Source organism: Anopheles moucheti, chromosome 3, assembly GCF_943734755.1.
Source record: "Anopheles moucheti chromosome 3, idAnoMoucSN_F20_07, whole genome shotgun sequence".
Lineage (NCBI taxonomy): Eukaryota > Metazoa > Arthropoda > Insecta > Diptera > Culicidae > Anopheles > Anopheles moucheti.
The window spans coordinates 28,075,609-28,098,687 of record NC_069141.1 but is presented as its reverse complement, the minus strand read 5'-3'; the positions used below and the strand labels follow the sequence as shown (position 1 = coordinate 28,098,687).

Sequence of the window (23,079 nt, the reverse complement as noted above, 5' to 3'; positions counted from 1 at the left end):
GCTGGACTTAAAATCATCGCAACGAACAAAATACATCGCACCAAGGTTAATAAGGACCTAATGACAGCATTTCGCTCACCTAATTTCTCTTCACCTTGAGCTTCCCTGCGTGCGTTCGGAACTGTCACAACAAACAGAAAGGAAAACAATTGCTGCTTGGTGCAGCAAATTTTTCTTCCATATAAGTAATTGGCTCGAAAAGATGTATGAAAAGTACATCGTTTAGCGTACGAGAAAGTGCGGGAGAGTTCCAAGTGTCCCGCTAGTGCTATTGACGCCATCTGTTTATGTAAATAGGATAAGAAAACGGCATAAAATGTTTCCGGAAACGTTGGTCTTTGCGCTAGCGCTGTTCATCACGGGTGCCATCCTATTTCTGCTTATTTACTACGTATCCTTTTCCAATATTTAGCATACCGAATGCGCCAAATCTGGCAGTGGGTTTCCTTAACACTATTAATATTCGCAGCTGATTATACTGTCCGATCTGGAATGTGATTATCTGAACGCACAGGAATGTTGTTCGAAGCTCAACTTTTGGTCCATTCCCAAGCTGGCTGCCCATGGGTTTCTGACCTTCTTGCTGCTCATTCATGGTAACTGGGTCCTGTGCCTGGTGAACCTGCCCATGGTGGGTTGGCTCGTGTGGGAACAGTATCGTGTGCCTGCCGGAAACATTGGCATTTACGATCCGGCCGAGATCCACAACCGAGGCATGGTGAAGAAACACCTGCGGGACACCATGATAGGATTGGGTTTTTATTTGATTATCTTCTTCGTTTATCTTTACTGGTGAGTATACAGTGGGAGTGCGATTCTCTTGAAAGCCAACCAAAAACTCTTTCTTTTACAGTATGATAATCGCCTTACTGAAGGGAGATCCGATTAGACGACATGAAGAGGAGGAAATTGTGACGGAATTCTAAATACTCGAACTCCAGGACAAATATTCGGTCCGAACGTGTGCGCTAGTGAAATGGCATTTCAAATGATTCTTTCATTCATAAACCCATAAAAGGCACCTTTAGAGGGTCGGTACATGCCGGCATTAGTAATGCATAATAGGTTTAGTAAATTATGATTTCAAATCTGTCGACTTCCTCTAGCCAAAGAATACTCACAAGTGAAAGTAATTTGCGTAAAATATATAAATAATAATTAGCAAAAACCTGCCCACGGTGCAATTGATTCACACCTTCAACCTGCAAAGGGAAAAACCCTTTGAATTCATCCGTTCTTGTAATTGTGGAACAAACAGTCAGGCAGATTGTTTTAAATGGTATCCATGGCAACGTGTTGGGGTGATGCGAGTAGTAGTGCTAAAAGTGTGGAATCTTTCAACCCTTTGCAATTCTTTGCGGAGTGTCAATCATAGTTAACACTGAAGTCGCCTCCCCCCGGTACGAACAGAAATAGAAATGCGAAACCTGACGAGAAAACATGAAACGCACTGTGTTTATGCGAATGGAATCAAGAAGACCCCAAACGTTTACCTCACTGCGTGCGTAAATCAGGGTGAGTAAAATGGTGGACAAAATAAGGGTGAGGTAAGGGTGAGGTAAGGGTGAGTGGATTGTTTTCGCTTCTCTAGAAAAAGCGGGTTGTTTACTGAGATGGCGCTTCTCTCTGTTTCTCACACTAGCTCTACTGTTGGGGAGCGATTTACTAGCCAAGTGGAGAAGGTTCGTGGCATGTGTTCTCATTGCTTTCTCACGCATTCTCTACACGTGAGAAATTGATACACAGGGTGCGTTTCACCAAAAAAAAGGTGGTCATGTGGGATGGATCGTACAGTGTGTCGCGTGATAGTAGTATTCGTTGCGTTAAACGTAAATTGACTGTTTATTATTTATGTTTTGCAATTATATTGAAATAATGTCAGTAAAATCCGTAGTATTATTATAGTATCCAGATAAATTTAACAATTTTTCCAGATGCAATTATATTAAATTAGAATAATTTCTAGAAAAAAATTAGTAACATTTTCTTAATAAAATGACTCCGTAAATGCAATCTCGGTTACATATAATACTTTTTTATACATTATTTGAATGAACGCACGATCTTCGCACGAGATGCCAGAGAATCAGGGCTTCAATTAATGTTGGGTTAACATTAACCTACCATATTCTTAATGATGCGGGCTTCCCCTATAACTATGGTACGCACTGCAGTGCGTGCATGACTTTGTAGTGTTTCTATCTCTTCTTGATGAGAATTCGGTTATCTCTCCCGATTGGCCCCATCGGTGAGCTCCCATTGTCGCTTTTCTCGCACACGGTGCGGAGTGGACCAAAACCGAACGGTTTCTGGTGCTCCAGCGTACTGACCCAAACGCCAGGCTCGCCAGAAACGTTTAGCACACGAAGGCGACGCATCCTCCGCGGCATTTGTGTTTTGCAAGGAGCGCATAATGTGTAGCATCAACCATTATTAGATCATCTGCCACCCCGAGCATGGCGTAAGGCGGGCGGGAGTTGATGAAGCTGCACACGTCGTGTAAGAGAACCCAAAGTGAGTTCTGGTGTGTACACCCTCAGGTGCTAAAGGGGATCGTCATCCCCCAAACCACCCCAAAGTGAAGCGAGTGCGTGCGAGAGAAAGAGAGCGCGAGGGATCGAAAAGCGGCCAAGAGCAAGAGTGTGTGTAGTGGTGCGAACGGGACTGAAAAATAAGGGGTTGGAAAGACTTCGTGGAGGTCAGTGTACAAGCGAACCGACCGCCTTAAAGAAAAGAATGCAAACAATAATATTGGCGAGTGAGGGAAGTTTAAGAGAGAAACAACTAACACATTACAACAAAGTAACCATCGGATCGCACAGTACACGGGGGGCGCAGTTCTGGTCGTTCTGGAGCTGCCTGAAATCGACATCTTTTCCCCGGGAATTGTGGTATTGAGTGTGTGTTTTTTTTTGCACTCCCATAAGGGAATTTTGAACCCCCCGGTATACCCCTCTTCCTTCCTCCACCCCTCCTGATGTTGGCATAGCCAAATCTCAGGTCAAGTTGTTCGTTGTTGATTTTTTTTCTCCCGCGCAATCAGCATCAGCATTTTCTCCACAATTTTACCTAGCAACCCACCCACCTGGGTTGGTGCAGTAAAATGATAGGAAGCATCATTTTTGTGTCTATTGTTGAACATAGCGATGCTACGAGAGAGCGAGGGAGAGAGAGAGAGAGAAAGAGAGAAAACTTTTAGCTTGCAAAAGGAAATGAGGCAAATTTTGTTTATCTTGTTCAATATCCTTTAGCGTTCGCGGGAGACATTTTTCCTCTGCCATTTACCTTTTCAGGGGGGTTTTCTCCCTTTTTTTTTTGTCTGTGCAGATGGAGATGGGTTTCGTCCGGGTAAAAGCGTCCCCTTATCACTTGCATTATCATTTGCTTGGGTAGGGTGTGCCGGGGGAGGTTTTGCCGTCAGAAAGTTGGTCAGTTAATCTGCTCTCTACGCTATGTGTAGCATCCAGTGCTAGTGTGCTCGTTGTCATGGAAACACGTTTGATGGATCGCGCGTCATCAACATCCTTGCCTCGAGTACACGTGAGTGTGTGTGTGTTGTGTTGTGTAAGTGTTAATCAAGCAGTGTTGATATGTGTGCTTTTGTCACGATCTAAACGTTGTCGGCCACCAAGCCGGGGATAGGAAGCAATCCACCGAGATGTGTTATGAAACGGGTGCGATCTTCCGCGCGAGACAGGTTTGACGCGCGCAAGTGTAAACAAGCGTATCGCAGTGGAGAGACGGCGCGAAAAAGGGGGGAAAAACAATGAAACATATACCAACATTCTGTGTGCCGTTCTACAGCCACCCGGTGGGGATCCGGTTCCGGAGCGGAGACAGTAAAGCTGGTCGTCTCGGGCGACTTTATTGCGACCACAAATTGCAACCATCTAGTAGGTTAAAACAGCGCTAAAACATTAAACTCTGCGGGGCCCGTGATTCACACGAATGCGTATACGACACACTGCTGTAAAAACACGTTATTATTGTTTTAGGGCGTCTGGCACTGAAAACATTTACATGTCGTGTGTTTGTGTGTCTGACCCTCTCCGCAGCTTATCAGCGAAAGCAAAAAGGGACAGAAGACGGCCACTCGGAGGTGGTTTTCTCGGTGGTTCGGTTGGGGCGCGATCATTTTGTGCAGATAGTAGGGGTCGCAACGCTTCGCTCACGTGTATGTTTTGGATGGCAGACATCGTGTGAAGGATCTTACGGAACGAACCCCAGTGGGGGAGGAGTGCTGGTGGGTTGCAGATAGGTAATCGTGTACGACAGCCCTCTACGTACATGCAGCTGCCATATATATACACGCACTGACATCCTCGTGTTGCGTACGTGGTGTGTGCGCGCCCCCCAATGATCCAAAAGGTGTTGTACACACATATGGGATCTCGATGAGATGTCAAGAGAAGATAAAAAAAAAACCCTCACCAGACATACCCGTGGCCTACTGCGTGTGTCTCTACCTTTGCGTTGCTGCAATGTACGTGCTGTAGCAGCGCGCCATTGATACACACGGGGTGGCTCGCTCAGTGAAATCTTTTGATGTGGGGAAAAAAGGCCCCCATTTTGTCCGTCTCGTGTAAACATTCGGGCATTTTGGTGACGGAGACTCACCGGACCGGACCTAAGACGGGACTTTTAGACGAGCCCAAGCAACCTCAAAAAAGTCCCCATAGCATAACAACACGGGAACTTTATTCAAATGTTATTACAGACTTAAAACCACAACCATGGCTTTTTTTGTTTGGTTGTTTTTTTGGATTTTTTTTTCTGTTTAGCCGTCGTTCTCACTGGACACGGATTGTGTCCAGCGACTGCAGTTGGGAGTGACCATTAAGGACGCTGTTGCCATTCTGTTCTCCAGCTCCGGTTTTGTTCCGAAACCCTGGACTTGTGGACTCCTGGTTCCTGTGAGGGTGGCTGGGGGTGGGGTTGGTTGTGGTGGGTGGCCCTGGGGGATTAATCATGCGATACTGATGATTGTGCCGCGTGTATGATTCTCTCTTTCTCATGCTAGGTGCACGTACTCTCATTCTCTACATCTCGCGGATTTCTTTCGCTCTGTCGCGCGTATTCTCTCTCAAGGTTGTCTTCCTCCAAACCTTTATGCGACCAAACGTGCGCGAGAGACAGAGAGTTTGTGTGTGAGAGAGAGAGAGCTCCATCGATGCATCCCTGTTTGGGGGTGTTCGCTTTTGAAGGGCTTGGCAGACCCTTCAAACATATTCATCTCAGCACGGTTCATTCATTCAACAATCATCGGCCATTTCAGGTACACGCCGTGTGGGTCTGGGTCGCACACCAAAGCTAAAACCGCCGTAGTGTGCCACAAGTGACAAGGATCCGAGCCGCATTCGCTTGGTGTGTTGTAAGTTTGCTAGTAAGGTGCTAGTGTTTCTGTGCGCGCCAATCCCTCCCCCCTCAATTACCCAGAGCCGACGTCATCATCAGCACCATTCTGGGCAGTAAAGTGTAGGTCAGTTATTTTGGTGTTGGATTTGGACGTGAACAGGTGGTGCGTGAAAAGAAAAAAATACAGAGGTAACGTTTTGTTTGGTGACACGCTCGCTCCGCACGATTGAAGTCGTCAACCGAGGTCCTTGTCAGTATGAATATTTGAACAAGTTCCTGAAGTGCTCTTTACGAAGTGTTTCCAAAGTTCCGCCAACTCGGTCAGCAAGCAAGGGGACACTCACACCCGCTGAAAAAAGGTCAACAGTGTAAGCCAAAGTTTAACCATATTTCTAACACTCTCCAAAGAAACTTTGAATGATTTCCCGGAATCTCGTCCGAAAAAAGTGAGCATACTCTTAATAGTTTTATCCATCAGCATACCTTGCTTCTTTGGCCAAATCCAAAGATCCTTGCCGGTTGTTAGACATTTGCATTCAGAATAGCGCGATGATACATAGCTCCGTCCGGGACGGTGCTTACGGATATAATCCTAATGCAATATTCATTTCGCCAAGATGAAAAACTTTAAATGGTAGGATTGGCAGTGCTGCGGCAGTGCTACAACCGGCACGGATATCTCTTCTAGTCCTCCCAGCAGTAGCACGGTGAGCCGCTTTGTTTGATCGATCTTAATAATTCATGTACCGCTCGGCTAGTCGGTGCAGATTAAGTCAAGTGTATTTAGCATCTATAGAATGCCATGGGGCCATGGTTCGACGCTTTTTCTTTTCGTAGCAGCGAATAGCAGCGTCCTTACTTATTCATGCGGGGTAAGCTAGTGTCGGAGAAGCTGCTCGCCCGTCGCCTTTAGCAAGCATCGCAATGTGCTACGTATGGTGATTGGGATCGGTGCTTTAAACACTCCCAAAACATCCCAAGAACTCTTTTAACCACCATCTGTCCAATAAAGTAGCATCGATTTATTTGCGTAAACTACACCTGTTTTGCTCCACCGGCGTTGCACCTTGCTCGGTTTTCCCAGCTCACCTACGTTTGGAGCGAGAGTTTTCCGTGAAATCAACAAACAAATATCACCCTTCGATGGGAAGACACGGGAGTTACGGGAGGTGATCATTATTCCCCCATCTTACAAGCAGATGTTGGTGTTGCCCCCTTCATTTGGCTATATTTGCATTAGAACTCAGCGCTTGCCACTAAATTGCATCGGTACGCGTGTCTTAAACGGTTCCTTCTGCCCTGGCAGTGAGTCGTTCCCCATTTTGCCCGCTCGCGACCATTTATTAATATAAACCGTTTACTTTCAAGCACACACACACACCCGGGTAGTGAGGTCTTACCACGGTGCACGCAAGGCGAATGGAATTTTATTTTAAAACTAAGTGATCTTGATCGATGAATGTTGCGTTTGGTGCAAAAGGATCGCTGCACTCTGACAGTTCTGGCTTGCATCAGTTTGGCATCGGTGTGCATTTGAAAGGTTGCTTACAAAACCGTTTGCATCAGAAGTGTAACCTCGGGTTTGGAACGGTGTTGAAGTTGATTAGTTGGTCTTTGCACTTTGTTTTTTTTAATGATTTATAGTCACATTTTTCATTTCTTTACTTTATTGAAGAAAAATGTGTTTTAAATATTTCTCCTATATTATAAATTATCTATCTTTATTTTTTATGTTTTCTGAAATAAAAGTAACATTAATCTTTAAAATGTCGAAAGCTGTAAAAATTGCTGCAGCAGCAATTATTTTTGCATTAATCGCCAATATTTTGGTGGGACCATTTTCGTGTGGTGTATTGTGAGCCTCGCAAGAACTGTTCTCTAACTAACCCTAAAAATAGGCGATTGTTTGGCTGCGTTTAGAGGCTTATATTTGCCTCAAAAGTGAACAGATTACACATGCTCTTTATACCTATTTCGTTCGCTCATCGCTATCAGCACCATCAATATCAGCACAAAGTTTCAAGTTGTCGTAGTTCGCTTCTCAAAACCAACCGCAATCAACACGCTATTAAATTACGCGATCGCTTTGAAATCTAAGCATCATAAAGCCAAACACTCGTGAAGTGTAGGGTGCTAATGCACACCTCGATCCGAGATGCACCTGGCGCGTTGGTGGTTTTGGCTTCTTTATTATTTTTTAATGAGCCAAAACATGTGGGGAGGTAAAACGCTACCAGTGCCATTTCCAGGTTGAAACCTCTTCCCTGGCCCGAATACACGAAAAGCCCTGCAGCATCACACTGCCTTCACAGTTCGCGTGTTGCCGTTGCAACGCCACACCGAGCGTTCTGTGATCCGATATATTTATGCACATGCATCTTGGCGTGCGTCGCATTTAAACGCAAGCGCAGGTGCTAAATGCAACCCCGTGGGCGGTGGTTTGTGTGGTTGATGTGATGTGATGTGATGGGTGTGTGTGTGTATGTATATTTTTATTATCATTTTATTAACGCCGTTCTGAAGCGCATTTGAGTAGGAATATTAGTTGGTCGGATGGATGAGGTTTCGGGGCGAGACACAAACCGCGTCACACGATCAACCGATGCTGATCTTGTACGATTACTCATCGTACCACAATTTTTAGCCCACTGCGGTGGATTTTCGACGTGTGACACGAGGGTACGGATAGCAAATTGATGTCTTTACCATCGGATTTAGGATGAAAAATAGCTTCTCTTCCTGTTTGTTTCCCAATTAGAAAGCAAGCAGAAAATACGCTAGAAAATACGAGAGAGACTTCCTTAGATATATTTTTTCCCCTAGAATCACATTCATCACGTTCGCATCTGGTAGGGAAACAAGATCTGTGAATTGCAATTAGTAAAATGTGGTCATAAATTATTTCAATTTTTCATCCTTGTCCGCGCTCGGGTTTTGTGTTAGTGCACGCCAGCTGGATGGGAAGGATGAGTAATAGTTATTAAGCAAAAAAAAAAAAATATACGAGGGAAAAACTTATCATTTTTCACGCTTTAAGTAATTCAAGGTCACTCACACACGAGTCTGTCGCCTTCGGCCGGACGTAGGTGAGTGCAAGTATTAATAATAATTTCGTAATCGTTTTCTACACACTTTTCCGATGAATTACGTACATGAAAGTACACGTTATTAATGATTGCAGATATATCTTACACCAGGCCAGCATTTTGTTTCGCCTCAAGTTGGTTAATTGAGAGGGTGTCCGTTAAGGTTGATAATAACTAATACAAACATCTTATGTTTTTACCAGCCGCTTCATTCTAAGGGTGGCTACCCAATGTCATTAGTGTCGTGCGTCAAGGATGAAGGTGAAGTGATAAAATAGACCTTTTTACTGTCTTTTTTTGTTTGTTCACAAGTTACAAATTTATTGTAATTTTAACATTTTTCTGGGATGATATTTATGGGGGTAGCGCTTGTAAAATGTGGTCGAGACTGTTTATTTTGAATCTTATTAAGCAGGGTAATTTTGTTCAACATTTCTTTATTAAATATATGTAAGGAAAGATAATATGTACATTCACTATCCAAAGTTCCAGAAAACTTTAATGGGTAGAAGTTTAGAAATTGATAGTTTATAATAATCTTAAATTGCTATTGCATTTTACCATGAACTGAACAGTTATACAAAAAAACAATAAAAAAGCAATTTTATCAGCGAAACATTGACCATCCTTGCCAATCTAACTTTCAGTTAGCTTTTTTACGATTGTTTTTTTGTAGTTTCGCCCAATTTGCCCAACAGCGAACAGAGTGGAAACTGAACAATGCATGTTCGCGGTTTTTTTCCATCTTCTGTTCATTTGCAGTTTTAGTTTAGTAGTACGAATTGCTTGGCAAACTTTCTGCTGGTAACTTCAGCCAAACCCAACCAACCAACCGTTGGCTATCGATTATGCATTCCATGTGCAAGCTGTTTCTGTAGTTTTTGAAACGGAAGTTGAAAAATAAGAGCCCGACTCACCATATCCATCTATTTTCCATATTTTCTCTCGGAAAGTTTTAGAATTATGTGAAGAGAGTTTCGCCATCGGTTCAGGTTTGTCGAAATTGGAGAGAAATGTTTTACAAACCGTATTTTTATTCGTTTCGCTTAGTTGCGTGAATAGGATAAATTTTAAGAGCAGTTTTATAATCGACCGACACGAACTGTTTGAGGTTTCTGTTTGCGAAACGCTTTATGAAATGTTAGCAATGTGGAAATAGTTTTAGTTTCCCCAATCTTTAGCACATGGTTGAGATGGATGAAGCGAAAGGTGTAGCTGGTTTCTTGTGATTTTTCCGAATAAAATGGTGCAGGATGGAGTGGGTTTTTTCACGAGAAAACTTTCGCATCTCCTCCCCTGCTAGCCAGATCTGAGAAAAGATGAAGGTTTTCAATCAGCCAAAACCGAAACCCCACCATTAGCTGGTTCTCGTTTCGATGGCTTGGGTGTGGTGGGTTGGAAAAACGCGGTTTCGAGCGGGTGGCGTCGAGCTGGTGCTCATATTACGCTAGCGCGACAACAACAACAACCGATGACGCCGCCAAAGGAGAATCCGGGGTTGGCATATGTGGCTATAAATGGCTCGCCTACAAGTAGCTGGCTGGCGTGTGCGTATGTTTTTTTTGCGAAGGCTCGTTCGGCGTAACAGATGATGGATCCATTTCAAATCTGTCAAACTTGCCAATCGGGCCAATCAAGGGGTGAAACCCCAACGCTGGGTGCGTAGGCCACAAGGCCACAACGGAGCAACGGAGCAAGAGTGCGAGTCCGTTTATGGTGTGCGCTCACACAGGCGAACACACCCATTTTTCCGCTTCGGTTTTGGAAGGAGAGAGTGCAAAACAGAAGCGGTCGCTTTTCCCCGGTCGATGATGGTGAAGGATTGGGGTATCAGCCGGTATCAGCGCCACCCTCATCGCCGCCATCATCATCATCATCATCATGATCAATCGGTCGTAGTCGTTATATGCGGTCGAGCGATTTTCGTGGGAAAATCTAAACGCACCATCCATATAAATACGCACGCATCGTGCGTATTGCGAAATCGAAACGCGTTGCGAAATTGTGGCGTTAAACCGTCGAACCGAAACCGATGCGATTCGATCCGTGCTTGCCCATTTGTGCTTGAAATCGGTTTGAAAAAGGTTTGAATAGAGGATCATATTTTCTTCGATTCGTAATGTAGCAAACAGAGCACCTCGGGGGGAGTGAGCAGGAAAGCGATTAAACAGCGATTCACAAGCGTGCTCTCGATTGAGCATGGTTTGTGACAGACGGAAAGGAAGTTGTAAAATCGTGAGCGTAGAAAAGAAATCCACTATCCAACGACAAATAATACGTCCGAATGATGCGCTTTCGGGGGATATGTGTTTCGGGTGGCAAATGTCTTAGCTCAGCGAAGTGCAAAATCAGTTCCACACAACCGAAAAGGCGCCAAGGCGAGCAGCAACGGTATGGCGAGCGCACGTATTGCACCTACCCCGAAGCCCGAAGCCGCTGCTACCCTTCGACCGTATCAAAGCGTCATTTTTTCATGATGTTGCTGTAGATCGGTTTATTAGTGCCCTAGTGTTACTGTGTTACGACGGGGCACTGTTTCCTTGCTTTGCACCTCTACACTGCCAATGGAAACCATCGACCACAGGGCTGTGTTCGTTTCGGTGTGAAGTAACCGGATACCGACGGATCGACGACCGACAACAGGTGACCGGATGAACGCAATCTCAGTGCTGCTGATCCGGGACTGTTTAGTGGACGCATCGTGGATGGTTGGGGGTGGGGGTGCCTAGCATCTTTAGCACTAGTGGCTGAAGCTGTAAAGGAGCGTTCGACACTGACGGTGGCAGGAAAAACAATTTTTCTAAAACAATTTCCTCCGGCGTTTCCAAACGGAATGATCATCCTGTGTTTTGGATTTTCGGAGCTAAAGTTTGAACCTGTTACACATTGCATGGTGATGGGTAGTAAGGAAATATTGTATTATTTCCGATCTTTTCGATACATAGCATTTCCATTCCATTTCCATGCCATTTCCGTTACTGAAAAAATGGATAATTAAACATTAATTTTTATTTCACGTTGAATTGAAGCATCTACAATTTCATTTCGTCATCTTCATTTTGCAACGATTGCTATAAATTTGTATGAGAATCTATCAGCGGTACTTTCTAGAACCTTTTTGCTATCAACAGTCAAACCGTTCTCTTTCTCTAATGCTTTGCTAATTGATAAAAATAAGTTGTAGTTGTAGTTCGGTTTTTTTTCGGAGTGGAGAAAGCTTTCGTCACTTATTTATCATACCAAAGATATATTTTAGAGATACTTTTCGCTCCTTCGTAAAAGTTCGCCTGTAAAAGCTTTCCAAAGTGTATACAGTGTTTCAACACCTGTTGATAGCTTTTTATTTTTCAAGGCTTTTTCAAGTCATGGATAAAGTCAAATTTTCTAGGTATTCAATTACTAAGAATGGAATAACTCAGCTTGAAATAATTCTCCAGTTTTCATTGTTAAAGCTGGTCGTATATGCTGACGTACATGTATCAAGCTCAACCCAGCCAATGTCGATGCTTATCTGTGTGGATTTTGTAGTTCTTCTACAAAAGTTCTACATTGTCCAAATAATTTCGCTGATATGATTAATTGTTGATTAACCGTAGTGTCAACAATCCCCAAAATACACGTTGTTCAACAACTGCCTACCTTATATCTCCTATTCTAGTCGTGGAAATGATTTGAAATTTACAATGTAGCTGTGTTAAATTGTTATGTAACTAATTACTTTTAGTTTAGAATTATAGAAATTCTGCTTTTATTCATTTTGTTTTTTTTCGCACAAGTAATTTGGTAATATATTTTATATAGGACATGGTACCTTTTTCATGTTGTAGTTAAAATAAATAAAAAGTTATTCTAATGATTCTATTTTTTGTTATGCTATTAGTTTTATTGTATTTTTAAGACTTACTTAGGGGTACAAGTTGAAAAAAATTACTAAAAAAATACTAAACTTGCTATAAAAACATAGTTTCTTTACGAAATGGTTAAAATATATATTTTGGTTGAAATGGTTAAAATAAATATATATATAAAATATTTATGCATTCTATGAATATCAAGTTCGTACGTCTTCCGAAACGAAAGATATTTTAGCATAAAAGCATCAAACTTACGCGGGTAGGCGGTTGTTGACAGTACGGTTAATCATGGCTGGTCATATAGGTATTGGTTATTAAGACTCTTGTCAAACAGCTGTGTTTGTACAAAATCTTCTACTCCACAATCTAATTACAGTAAAAAAGAGCGATAGTGCATGATTTATGTGCGCATCCGTACGGGAAAACATGTTAGCTCAGCAGCGTGAAGCGAAAACTTATTCAATATTATTCATCACAGCAATAGATAGATCTACAAACCGGGCACAGCAAGAGCTGCCATAATTTCTCTGTCATGAGAAATGAAAAGAAAAATATCTCAAGAAAACACACACATCACCGGAAGATTCGAAGAGAATGAGAAATAAATCCGCAAAACATTTATACGTCGAAAATCAAATCATTCCATCTGTCTGCACGCGCGAACTGACGTCCATTCATCATCAATCACTTAGCGGCAGCAGCCTTCGGTCGTACGGCGGTTTCCTTTCCTTCGCCGTGTAGTATCCTGAGATGGCGTAGTGGTAGTAGTAGTGGCATGCAAGCAACTGCAGACTCAGCACCACTGCTGTTTTTTTGTTATGGGGCGCGCTACCTCGGGATGGGTAAAGTGTTTTGCTTAAGCAACAAGCAGCAGCCACAGCACACATACTCCTTGCGCGCTGCAATCTGCCGCAGCGCATTTCTTCTTTCACCACAAGCGATGGCTGGACTATTTATTTCGTTTTTACTTCCATCTGCAAGCGTTCCGCTTTCGCTCTTGTTTTGCTTGTGTACTGCGCATTGCCCCCACCCGTGTGCAGCAGAGGCTCCAGCCAGGGACATAATTTATACTTGCTTTACGCGTGAAGCCACTACCATAAATCAGCTGTATCGGGGCTTCGTACCGTACCGATGCGAGATGTATCTTTCGTCTCAAAGGACAAACGTGCTCCGCCGAAGGGCACCGACGGCATCGGCCGGGCGAGCATCTTTAGCGGTGGTTTTAAAATCTACTCGTTTGTCACCCATTCATTCGTTCCGGTAATCTCGTGCGGCCGATCTACAACGGCCACACAGCGTATCCTCGGCTGTTTGCATAAATTAAGCTGTGTGTCCCACCAATGCCATCCGCAACAAAAATGGTCGTGCTGCTGGGGCACCGTCGATTTGCGGTCGCGGCATCGATTCCTGTCGATTGGACCACGGTGGGTATTTGTATTGATCAAAAGAATCGTTCTCGCTGATTACGCGAATTAGAATTAGACACGATTCAAAAGGGCGCACTTCGGTTCGGTGGATATGCAAATGGTGGCAAATAATTGTTTATTCTAGGATCAGCATTAGTCGACATAGTAGGCCTCGCTTTTAAAGGCAGCACAATTCCAGCAGTTGTGCAACAGCTTATTTGCTATTTTGTCATGTCGGTCCATTATTTAAACTTTTCTTTCTTTCTTTTTTAGATTTGCTTCAACACTGACGTCCGTAATTGATTGAAACCTATTTGAGCACTCCCGCAATAAAAAGACAGGCGCTGAACTGACAGTGAGCGGAAGCTTGGCTTGTGGCGGAAAAGGAGTGGCGTGAAAGGAGGAGTGCTTTTCGTTCTGCTTTCCAATCGAAGTTTGGACGGGTTTCACCGGGCAGGACCGATTGGGCTGGTGATTAATGGAAAATGTATCCGATCGGGTGTAAATATTAATTAAAACGGCAACAATGGCACGTGTGTCGCGAAGGCACGTGTGTGGCTGAGTGTGCGCCCATCAAAAGGGTGCGTGTGCGCGAGTGTGTGTGTGTGTATGCTTGTATATTAAACCTCCTTCCCCCCCTAAACACACACACCCACTAGTGTGCGTGTGTATGTAGTCTCGGTTGCACATCCTCCGGATCCGAATCGGCCTGGTTCGCCATTTTGTGTGAGATTCTGCGTTGAAAAAGAAAAGTTACTTCCAGGAAAAGAGTTACCCTCGTGCGCGCTCGTGTGTGATTGTGTGTGCGCCCCACGTCAACGTGTATTAGTGATTGTGTAAGTGCATCCGGGCGACATTCCGGAAAAAAAGGAGATTGATTGAATTATCGGCAATCGATCCCCCTCCTCCTCGGTCATCCGTCGGTGTTTCCGCGCGCGCGTGTGTGTGTTGGTGTGTGTTGCGATTGTTGGCGGGAATTTGTGGCAGAAAGATGGCCTCCCTATTGCCAGCGGCAAGTGCAACGTCGGGTGCAGCGGACGGTGCTGGTGGCAAACAGCAAACTCAGTCGCCACAATCGCTGTCATCGTGTTCGCCGAGGAATGCAGCTTCGCCGAGCGCGAATGCCGGTGGTCAGACAGCAGCCGCGAGCAGTACGACGGTGGCGCTGAACAACCCAACCGCCGTCAAACTGGGCGTGATGGATGTCCCGAAGGCGCTCCAGGACGGTGAGAAATTTATCAAATGGGACGAGGTAAGTCGAGGTCGGGATGTATTCGAGCTGTTGCGGGGGGCTATTTGCATTTGATTTTCTTTTTTTCCCTCTGGTCGTGCCGTTTGGACAGTGCACCAGGGAAGATAATTCCAGTTGACAGCCGTCTGTCAAGCGCACGCCCAGCGGCTGATCGGGAATGTATGAATAACTTCAATGCGTCTGAAGAATGCTTAAACATCAGCACATTGACGTATGTAACGTTTGTATCAGTAGCAGCTCAGTCTCTGCTCTCTGCGTTTGGGGGCTTTTATTGTTGGTGTACCTTTGATCGTTTGACGATTCAAGCTGACAGAATAATAAGGGCAACAGTACGGATTGGAAAGCACTTCCGTATTGAAAGAAATCCGTTACATTCCCGCTGTGTCAGCATCATCACCCCGCTGACCTTGGACGAGAAAGCGCCATTGCGATGATAATTTACAACCGATGCGGTTCTTGGAATTCTTGGCAAACGAAAAAGCATTCGCGTGTTTCGCTTGTTTTGGTACTTTGGTTGATACGCGTAAATACCGATAGAAGTTGATGTTGATGGTGGAATCCAGTAGTCCCCCCCCCCCAATTCCAGATATCCCTGTTTTTTTTTCGTCAGAAGGCTATTTATGAACTTTATAAATGGAGCGAACGCTGGATATCCTGCTCGTCCAAGATTATGGCTCTGCCTCTGGCGGGTCAAGGCGTGGACAAGGGTCCGGGAATTACTGCTTGCGAGAGCATTTTTCCACACGAACGGAGATCGACCTATCGGGGTTCTATCAACCCGCTGCCGACGGAACATTGGTAGCTTTTCCAATTTCTCTACGCTTTTTGTTTTGCTGCTCGTGTGTGTTCGAGTGCTGTGGAATGTGTGGTGCTGAGCTGGAGCTGTATATAATAATTATGGATGGACCTATACGGGACCGATTTTCGTTGCCACTTTACGGACAGGAACGACACTGAAGGATGGTTTTGGTGTCGTTTGGATGATGAGATATTGATTTTTTGCTCGCCCCATTTCATTCTGTCCTGTTCTGTTTTGATGCTTGCCTTAGTGCTTTCGAATGATTCGACACGCAATGATGACAGTTTCCACTTTTGCGATGCTCAGTACGCAATCAACGAACTCATTCGGCGGCCGTTCTAAAAGGGGACGAGGGCGGGATATTAAAATCCAACGATGGTTGCACGGAATGCGGTAATTACTTACTGCCAGTGATTTTGTGCAAGGAATGCTTACAGCCCGATACCGATACCGCGAGAGCAGCCTCTCGAGATGCGCAAAGCCACAATGCGCTAATCGATCCGTAGAAATTCTCATCCCACACCGCTCGGCAGGAACCGAGGCCCGTAATTGCCAGGGTACTCTCACCCAAAGGACGCTGATGCACGTTTTTATCGGTTCGGTGGATTCGCGCTTGCCAAACCGCAACATCTAACCCCAAAACCATGCCTGCTGGTGCTGGTGAATCGCGTAACACGCTGTTACGCGTGGCGTTTGCAGATTGTGTTGCAATTTATCCGCACATTATCCGCATTACGCGGGAAACTGCGAACTCGTTCGTTTAGTTTTTATATTGATAATTTAATCAGTACAATCAATCGTAAATTATCAAAACATAATTTTCTGTAATTTTCCTTGTTTTATTTTTAGTAAAACAAAACTATGCTAACCTTAAGCGTTCTAATTTTATTTCAATTTTATACATAATTGAAATGAGTAAAATTCGTTCTGGGAATTAAAATGGAGCAAGCACAAACTGAATTGCATTTTATTTAGTACGGTAAGCCTGAGGTTAGTGTGCGTTGTCTGTCGACGAATGTCGAAATGGATGGTGGTTGCATCTCGCGAATATGATGGTGTGATTCAAGCGCCATTGTAATCCTCTCATATACCCTCCATACGATCTTTTTTCATATGCGCTACATAAATCACTGGATTGCCGTTGTCCTCAAGCTGCAACTGATACCACCAACGGGGTGGTGTCTTTAGCCACCCAACACCCTCGTCCATATATATATATATAGGGTTGAAGCGTCGTCCTTTAGAAGTCCTTAGGAAAACCATTGGTTGGCAGCAAAACGAGCCACTTCAAACGAAACCCTCGCAAAATATGTCCCTCGTACTAAATTTTCTACGATAGTATTTTTTCCTTCTCTCTCTCTCGATCTCTCTCTTTCTCTCTTTCATTTTTCTATACTCTTGTATCGTTACTTTTTTTGGTCACATGATTTGTTGGTACAGTGATGGCCATTAAAATAATGTTTCAATAGTATAATTTAAATGTACTTCGAGGACAGTTTGTGTTGAGGGCAGTCGTTTACAAATGATAGTATCTAATACTGCATTGATAAATTTAACAATCTACTCTGAAGATTTTGTTGTTGGAAGTTGCTTTTGTTGCTGAATGAAATAATCAATTCGGATTAATCTAACCTTGTACTTCCAATTCCCAAAACAAATGTTGTGTGTATGCTTGAATGTTGATGCATGAATCCTTATAAACTTAGTTGAAAAAAGGAGGAAGGAAAGGAAATTTTTGTCTTCATCATTTGTATTTGCTAGAATGATGTTCTTTTTTGTAATAGTGTAAACAATTTACTGTCATATTTACTAGCTATTCGCTGGTCTTTTATTACATACAAATGGTCATGAATTTGAATAAGTTATTAGAAGCAGGGGTCTTTCCCGGTGCCCGGTGCCTGGATGGTAGTGGCACCAGTCTTCACACGAACGGACCGGACCAAAATCCCATCCCATCGGGTAAATAAAGGTACAGAAAGCCAGAAATGGCCGGCCTAGACCTCTTGAGCCTGTTGCGCCGATAACGAAGAAGATTAGAAGAAGAGGATATATAAACATTTATTATGGATTTTTTTAAAGAACCTTGGCCCCTGAAAAGTTTCATTTATGCTCGATTTTGGTAATAATTACACACGAATATCTCACATAATATTATTCGACGCACTGTAGGGTTTGAAGAGTAGGACATCGGTACACTGTCTCGGACACCTCGACAGCATGCTCCAAATATATGATTTGCTTAAGTCAAAGAGAACCATCTACCATGATGTCTCCCACCGAATGGAAAAGAAATATCTTTTTCCCACCATTCACTATGAACCGGGAAGTAGCAGCAGCAGCAGCAGCACTCCCAAATGCACTCATCTCATTCGCTTTCCCCACGCTTTCTTGCGCACGGGTGTTTACATACGCTTGTTGATACAACAAATCCCCGAATGCCTGAAAGCATTCTCCCGGAGCATAATGTGTGCCTCCGTTTCCTTTCATCTGTGTTGGGGTAGGGCGCGGTGTCACTGACAACCGACCACGCCGACCGCTCCACCCGAAACCCGTTGCGAATGGCACTGCTGTCTCGCTAAAGCCCCAAGATGAAGTGAGGTTATGGTGAGCAGCTAAGCGGTATCCTTTTTCAAACGCCGAGTGTACGAGCATTGGGCAGGTATGGGTTTGGATAGGCAAAAGCTTTAGATTCGTCTTTCGTCCCGGAACATCCCAAACTCCACCAGCATGAGTGGCGAATGATAAAGTTGTGATGTTGGTAGGAAGGTAAAGTGACACGAGTGGCGTTTTTTTGTTGTTGCTTTCGTTCTCTCTACAACCGGGGCTAGTGTCGTGGAGCATTGGGACGAGACGGGAAGCAAATGTGCTGCTTGGGTGGATACGTCTTTTTTCATTTGCATCATAATCTCAGCCATCGTACGGCGAGGGTGCGCTTTGGATCAGCTGTTGTTTTGCTTTTGTTTGTGCATTTCCTTGTTACACCATTGCTGGCCCCATCCTACCACTTTATTTCATCTGTTCATTCATTTCGGTCACATTGTTTCGGATGCTTGTGTCAGGATGCTTTCCGGCATTACCTACCTGTGGGTGTCCTTCCTGGACGGCAACGGCAGGGATGAGTTTGGAAGATAACGCCAGCATTTTGACGTCGTCTCACCTTCCCCTATTTTGTTGTCTGCCTACCATCCTCAGGTAAGGAAAGCCCGGAATTGACGACCAGACGACGTGGGTGCAGGCTTTCCATCGACGCTGGAAGACCGAGAAAGCGTTCCCCGCTCGGTGTATGGAACATTCGGATGGAAATGTCTGTAAATGCAAGTGAATAAAGCATATGTTAATGTTTGATAGGGCAAATGTAAGCGGAAGCCCGGCCGTGTGTGGTTCCCAGGTGCAGAAACATGGGAAACTTTTACCCGGTTTTGCGGTTTGCTAAAGGCGCACACGTACCACGCAGGAAACATTTCATCTTTGCTGTGTGTTTGTGGTGCGGGTGTTTGCAGTACGAAATGAAGAGTGCAAAAAAAAAGAACTGAGAACTAAATTAGAGTGATATTGTGGTTTTGTTGCGTGGTTTGGATGGATGGTAAGGGTTTTAGCAGGGGCTTTTGCGGGTTATAAACTTCATAACGAGTTGCGCTGGAAGATGTTGAAGGTGCACATAATTTGAAAAGCAGCCCATTCGATACGGTAAGAGGCATGTACATCTGAATTGCTAGTCGTCTGCCCAGATACATTTTCCGGTAAAGCTTTCTGTCTCTTTTAATGACCTACACACTTCACAAGAGTTGAAACAGCGACCTTTTGGGTTGATGATGATCCTGGTAAAATTCACTAGGTTGACTTATTAAATCAAAATATGTTTTTTTTCTCTCCTCTAATTACCAAACGTAATTAAATACGTTCACAGCACATGCAAACTAGCTTCATGTTTCTATTTGCTCGCACAAAAAAAGAGACAGTCAATATGAACTCTGCATATTGATGATCGGAGCCCGCATGAAGCGCAATTTAATGAATGCAATAATAAAACTAAATTTAAGTGCAAACCCGCTACACCTTTTGCTGAACGATTGTACACCCGGATTGTGTAATAATTACTTTCTGTCCCCTAGGGTGCAAAGTTCGTGATCGTGCCGAGGGACGTTCGCAACTGTCACAAGTAGCATTAATCACTGGTAGAGCATACACCAATCAAAAAAAAAAAAACAAACCCCCTTCGATTGGCCACAATTGGGTAATCAACGGTTGACACGCATGACAGTATCTGTGCGTGTGTGTTCATTTGATTTTTTCCTGGTAGGATGGTTCCACTTTTTTATTGTCGACTCCATTTTGCTCCCACACTTGCATCGTTGCAGGATCGCGGAACACTTCCGCATACGTTCCAATAATGACCATTTTTACGGTGTCAATCAAATTGGCGACAGGCGAAAGCTACCGCTGGCTAGAGTGCGAAAGGATGGTTGTGTCAGGTTGTGGCTGGGAGTTTTTTTTTGTATTGTGGTTGTTGTATTAATTCCCAATTTTACATAATCTCAGCTTTCCCGACGAACATGCGGTCCCTCAACCGTGGCGAAGAATTATAAAATTAAAGTACCTTAAAGAGCTGCTCATGAAAATGGGAATTAAATTTGGAACCACACTCCCGTCCGTTGGGTGAAATTTCAAATATGCCTAACACACAAACAACCATATCTGTTTAGTCATTAAATCAACAAACCGCGTGCTGATAAAAACCCCCAATAAACTCGAGTATTTGATTGGATTGATGTATGGTAAAGTTCGTGGAAACTACGGTGACGGTAGCCCCATTTCGATTGGACATATTTTTGCATTGATTCGACAATATCCAATGTGTGCGCCCAGTTCGGTGAAAATGATGCGTTGATTGCCTGAAGCTGGACATCAAAATATTTGATGAATATTCATACTGAATGTATATTCATCGAGCTGTAATTTTTGTCCCTGTTTGCTACACGTGCGCGCGTGCTCAAATAATATGGTTAGAGTGTGGTATTAATTTGTTATCAGCTTCAAATGAAGTTCGCAATCGGTTGACGGTGGTGGTGTAATCATGAAATCATGACACACCATGAAGGATTGAAATTAATTTTTGCTTGCTTTGAAAACAGTACCATAAATTAGCTAGAAGCTTGAGGAGACCACAAAAATATGTTCATATTATTTTCTTTCTATTGCTGACAGTGCCATTCTTGCAATTTGCCGTAAAAATGATACATTTTTCCCTCGATAGGAAGAAAATGAATTTGTCATCTTGACTGGTACCTTCCCATGGTTGTGTAGCTGTACGCAAGCGTTCTCCTACGGCAAAGCCGAACAGTGAAGGTGTGTCTGGTTTTGTGGCTCTACTGCAAGCTCTCAATCCCAAGACATTCATTACCATTCGGTCCATCTTGTCTACCAGCGATGGTTGGAGATTTTTCTCCGAACGAACGGATGGGTTGAATTTGAGTTTCCCACCGCGTCTTCATCGATTGCATTGCCTCTGTGCAAAGACGGTGATGGTGATGATCGTGATGATGATGATGATGGGTTTGGGTGAGCCGCGCCTTTAAAGAAATCACCCCAGACGGTTCGTTATACGACCTGATTACACACCAAACACGAGCCCCAGCTCGGTTGGGGGTGCTCGTATATGCTAGTTTTCCTTTCCTTGGGACAAGGGAGGCGGCGTACTGCTTGATTTGCCTCTTCCGACGATCAAGAGGAAACAAAGCTCTAGTAAAAGTGTTTGGATAAGGATACACGTGCCGTAAGTTGGGACTAAAAATAAAAATATTACCCAAAAACGGAAAGGAAAAAGCATCGCAAAATGGCTCGAGGATGTGCTCGGCAGCCTCTTAAGCAATGCCTTCAACGATGGCGTATGGTACTTCGGGGCGCGATTGTGGAGCGTTCCCGGCACCATGCTGAACGCGGACCGGATGGTAACGGTTGAGCGATGAGAATTCTTTTATGGCTGGCGTGCGCCAGACATCCTTTCGGAAGCGTTCGGCAGTGAAAAAGCCGACTAACACTTGAGAAACGAACACCGGGCGTTTCGTTTCTCTTGCACCATGCGAAGCATGTTCTGGCCGCATGTGAGTAATATTGGAATCCTTTCTTTTTTTATCATTTTGTTTAGCGACTTGGGACAAGAGGGTCGATAACAGGTCGTTCTTCCTCGTGCGCCAAACCCCCTCTTGATGGGGTGGGGTTCAAAGAAAATGAATTGTTCTTGTGGGTGGTGGGCATATGTTGTGGGTGTGCGAGCGCCGCAGATGTGTGTAAACCGCATCTTTCTTCCGGGAATGCTTGAGCGATAACGGGGTTACCTCCTGTTGAGATCGCTTCTTACCGTATTCGTGACGTTGTGTTTTCCTCAATCTTTACTTAAGTGAAATGACGTTTTTTTTTTATTATTTAAGAGAGCGTGAAAAGGCGTTGTTAAGTGGGTGATACCTGAACAATGAAGATGTTTTTACTAGTGTTGAGAGTTAATAGTAAAGAGAGGACATTGATAGTTCTGTAGAGCAAAATAATATAAAATGCATTGTAATATATTTGAAAGAGTGTTTCACGGGCGGTTTTTAATCAATTTTAATCCTTATTTTCAGTTCATGTAGTCGACTTAAACAAATCTCACGACTTGGAATGTTTTAAGTCATGCACTGAAGTATTAGATTACCTTCTCTCCACTGGGATATAAAAAAAATAGTTATACCTAACGCAAATACGGATTTGAAAGAGATCGTCGTTTATATTAATACAATATGATATCGTACAATGTTAATTTGATGGTTTACTGTTAAGGTAGCTCTCTCTGTAATAGAATTAGTTTATGTTTTGTAAAACACCACTCAGAATGTGTCTGCCCTTTTCGAAAGGATACGATCATCAAGTACAGATCGACACGTCAGAGACGCAGCCGGGTCCGACAGTTTCACGCTCCAGGACAGCCACTGCCGCTCATCATCGTGGGTTGGAAAAGCTCTACTTTCGGAAAGGTAGAGGTGAAAACTTGCCTATAGAAATGATCCTATGAAGCACAGTCTTAGCTCTATCGCCGTTTCATCCGCTCACGGCATCCAGGGCAAGCGTATCGCTCTAGCGATGGTTAACAGCAGTGCGTGACGTGCGTACGTCATTCGGGTATGGACGTGAGAAAGACTGGGCAGAGAACCGATCATGCTTGGGCACCTGCATACAGCGCATGCGGTTCGATTTATTAGAAAACATACAATCGGACCACCATGCGGACGTTGAATTGTTATCAGCTGCATAAAATGCAATATTGTGCGCTGGTGCTACGAGGCGGTTCAATTTG

The 23,079-nt window shown here is 44.0% G+C and overlaps 2 protein-coding genes and 1 non-coding gene across 3 annotated transcripts in view; 2 read left to right on the top strand and 1 right to left on the bottom strand.

Moving 5' to 3' along the window:
- Window positions 1-148: 148 nt before the first annotated feature.
- Window positions 149-1,157, top strand: LOC128304332 (protein cornichon homolog 4). The gene is made up of 3 exons (XM_053041510.1): window positions 149-391; window positions 470-792; window positions 854-1,157. Exons 1-3 carry the CDS (start codon window positions 317-319, stop codon window positions 924-926), a joined length of 471 nt encoding a protein of 156 aa, XP_052897470.1. The 5' UTR covers window positions 149-316; the 3' UTR covers window positions 927-1,157.
- Window positions 1,158-14,562: 13,405 nt separating this feature from the next.
- Window positions 14,563-23,079, top strand: part of LOC128305570 (1-phosphatidylinositol 4,5-bisphosphate phosphodiesterase classes I and II) — a 69,276-nt gene continuing 60,759 nt past the window's right edge. Inside the window, exon 1 of the mRNA XM_053043078.1 lies at window positions 14,563-14,953. Within this exon, the coding sequence (XP_052899038.1) occupies window positions 14,693-14,953 (261 nt within the window). The 5' untranslated portion in view covers window positions 14,563-14,692. The remainder of the gene's footprint in view (window positions 14,954-23,079) is intronic.
- On the bottom strand, window positions 22,608-22,808 carry LOC128306104 (small nucleolar RNA U3). The gene has a single exon (XR_008287532.1). It is a non-coding gene; the product is annotated as a small nucleolar RNA U3 (small nucleolar RNA).

Coding starts and splice junctions, on each gene's coding strand:
- LOC128304332 (XM_053041510.1), top strand. CDS start 317: ATGTTTCCGGAAACGTTGGTCTTTGCGCTAGCGCTGTTCATCACGGGT. Junction 392..469: donor TATTTCTGCTTATTTACTAC/GTATCCTTTTCC, acceptor TAATATTCGCAG/CTGATTATACTGTCCGATCT. Junction 793..853: donor TTCTTCGTTTATCTTTACTG/GTGAGTATACAG, acceptor TTTCTTTTACAG/TATGATAATCGCCTTACTGA.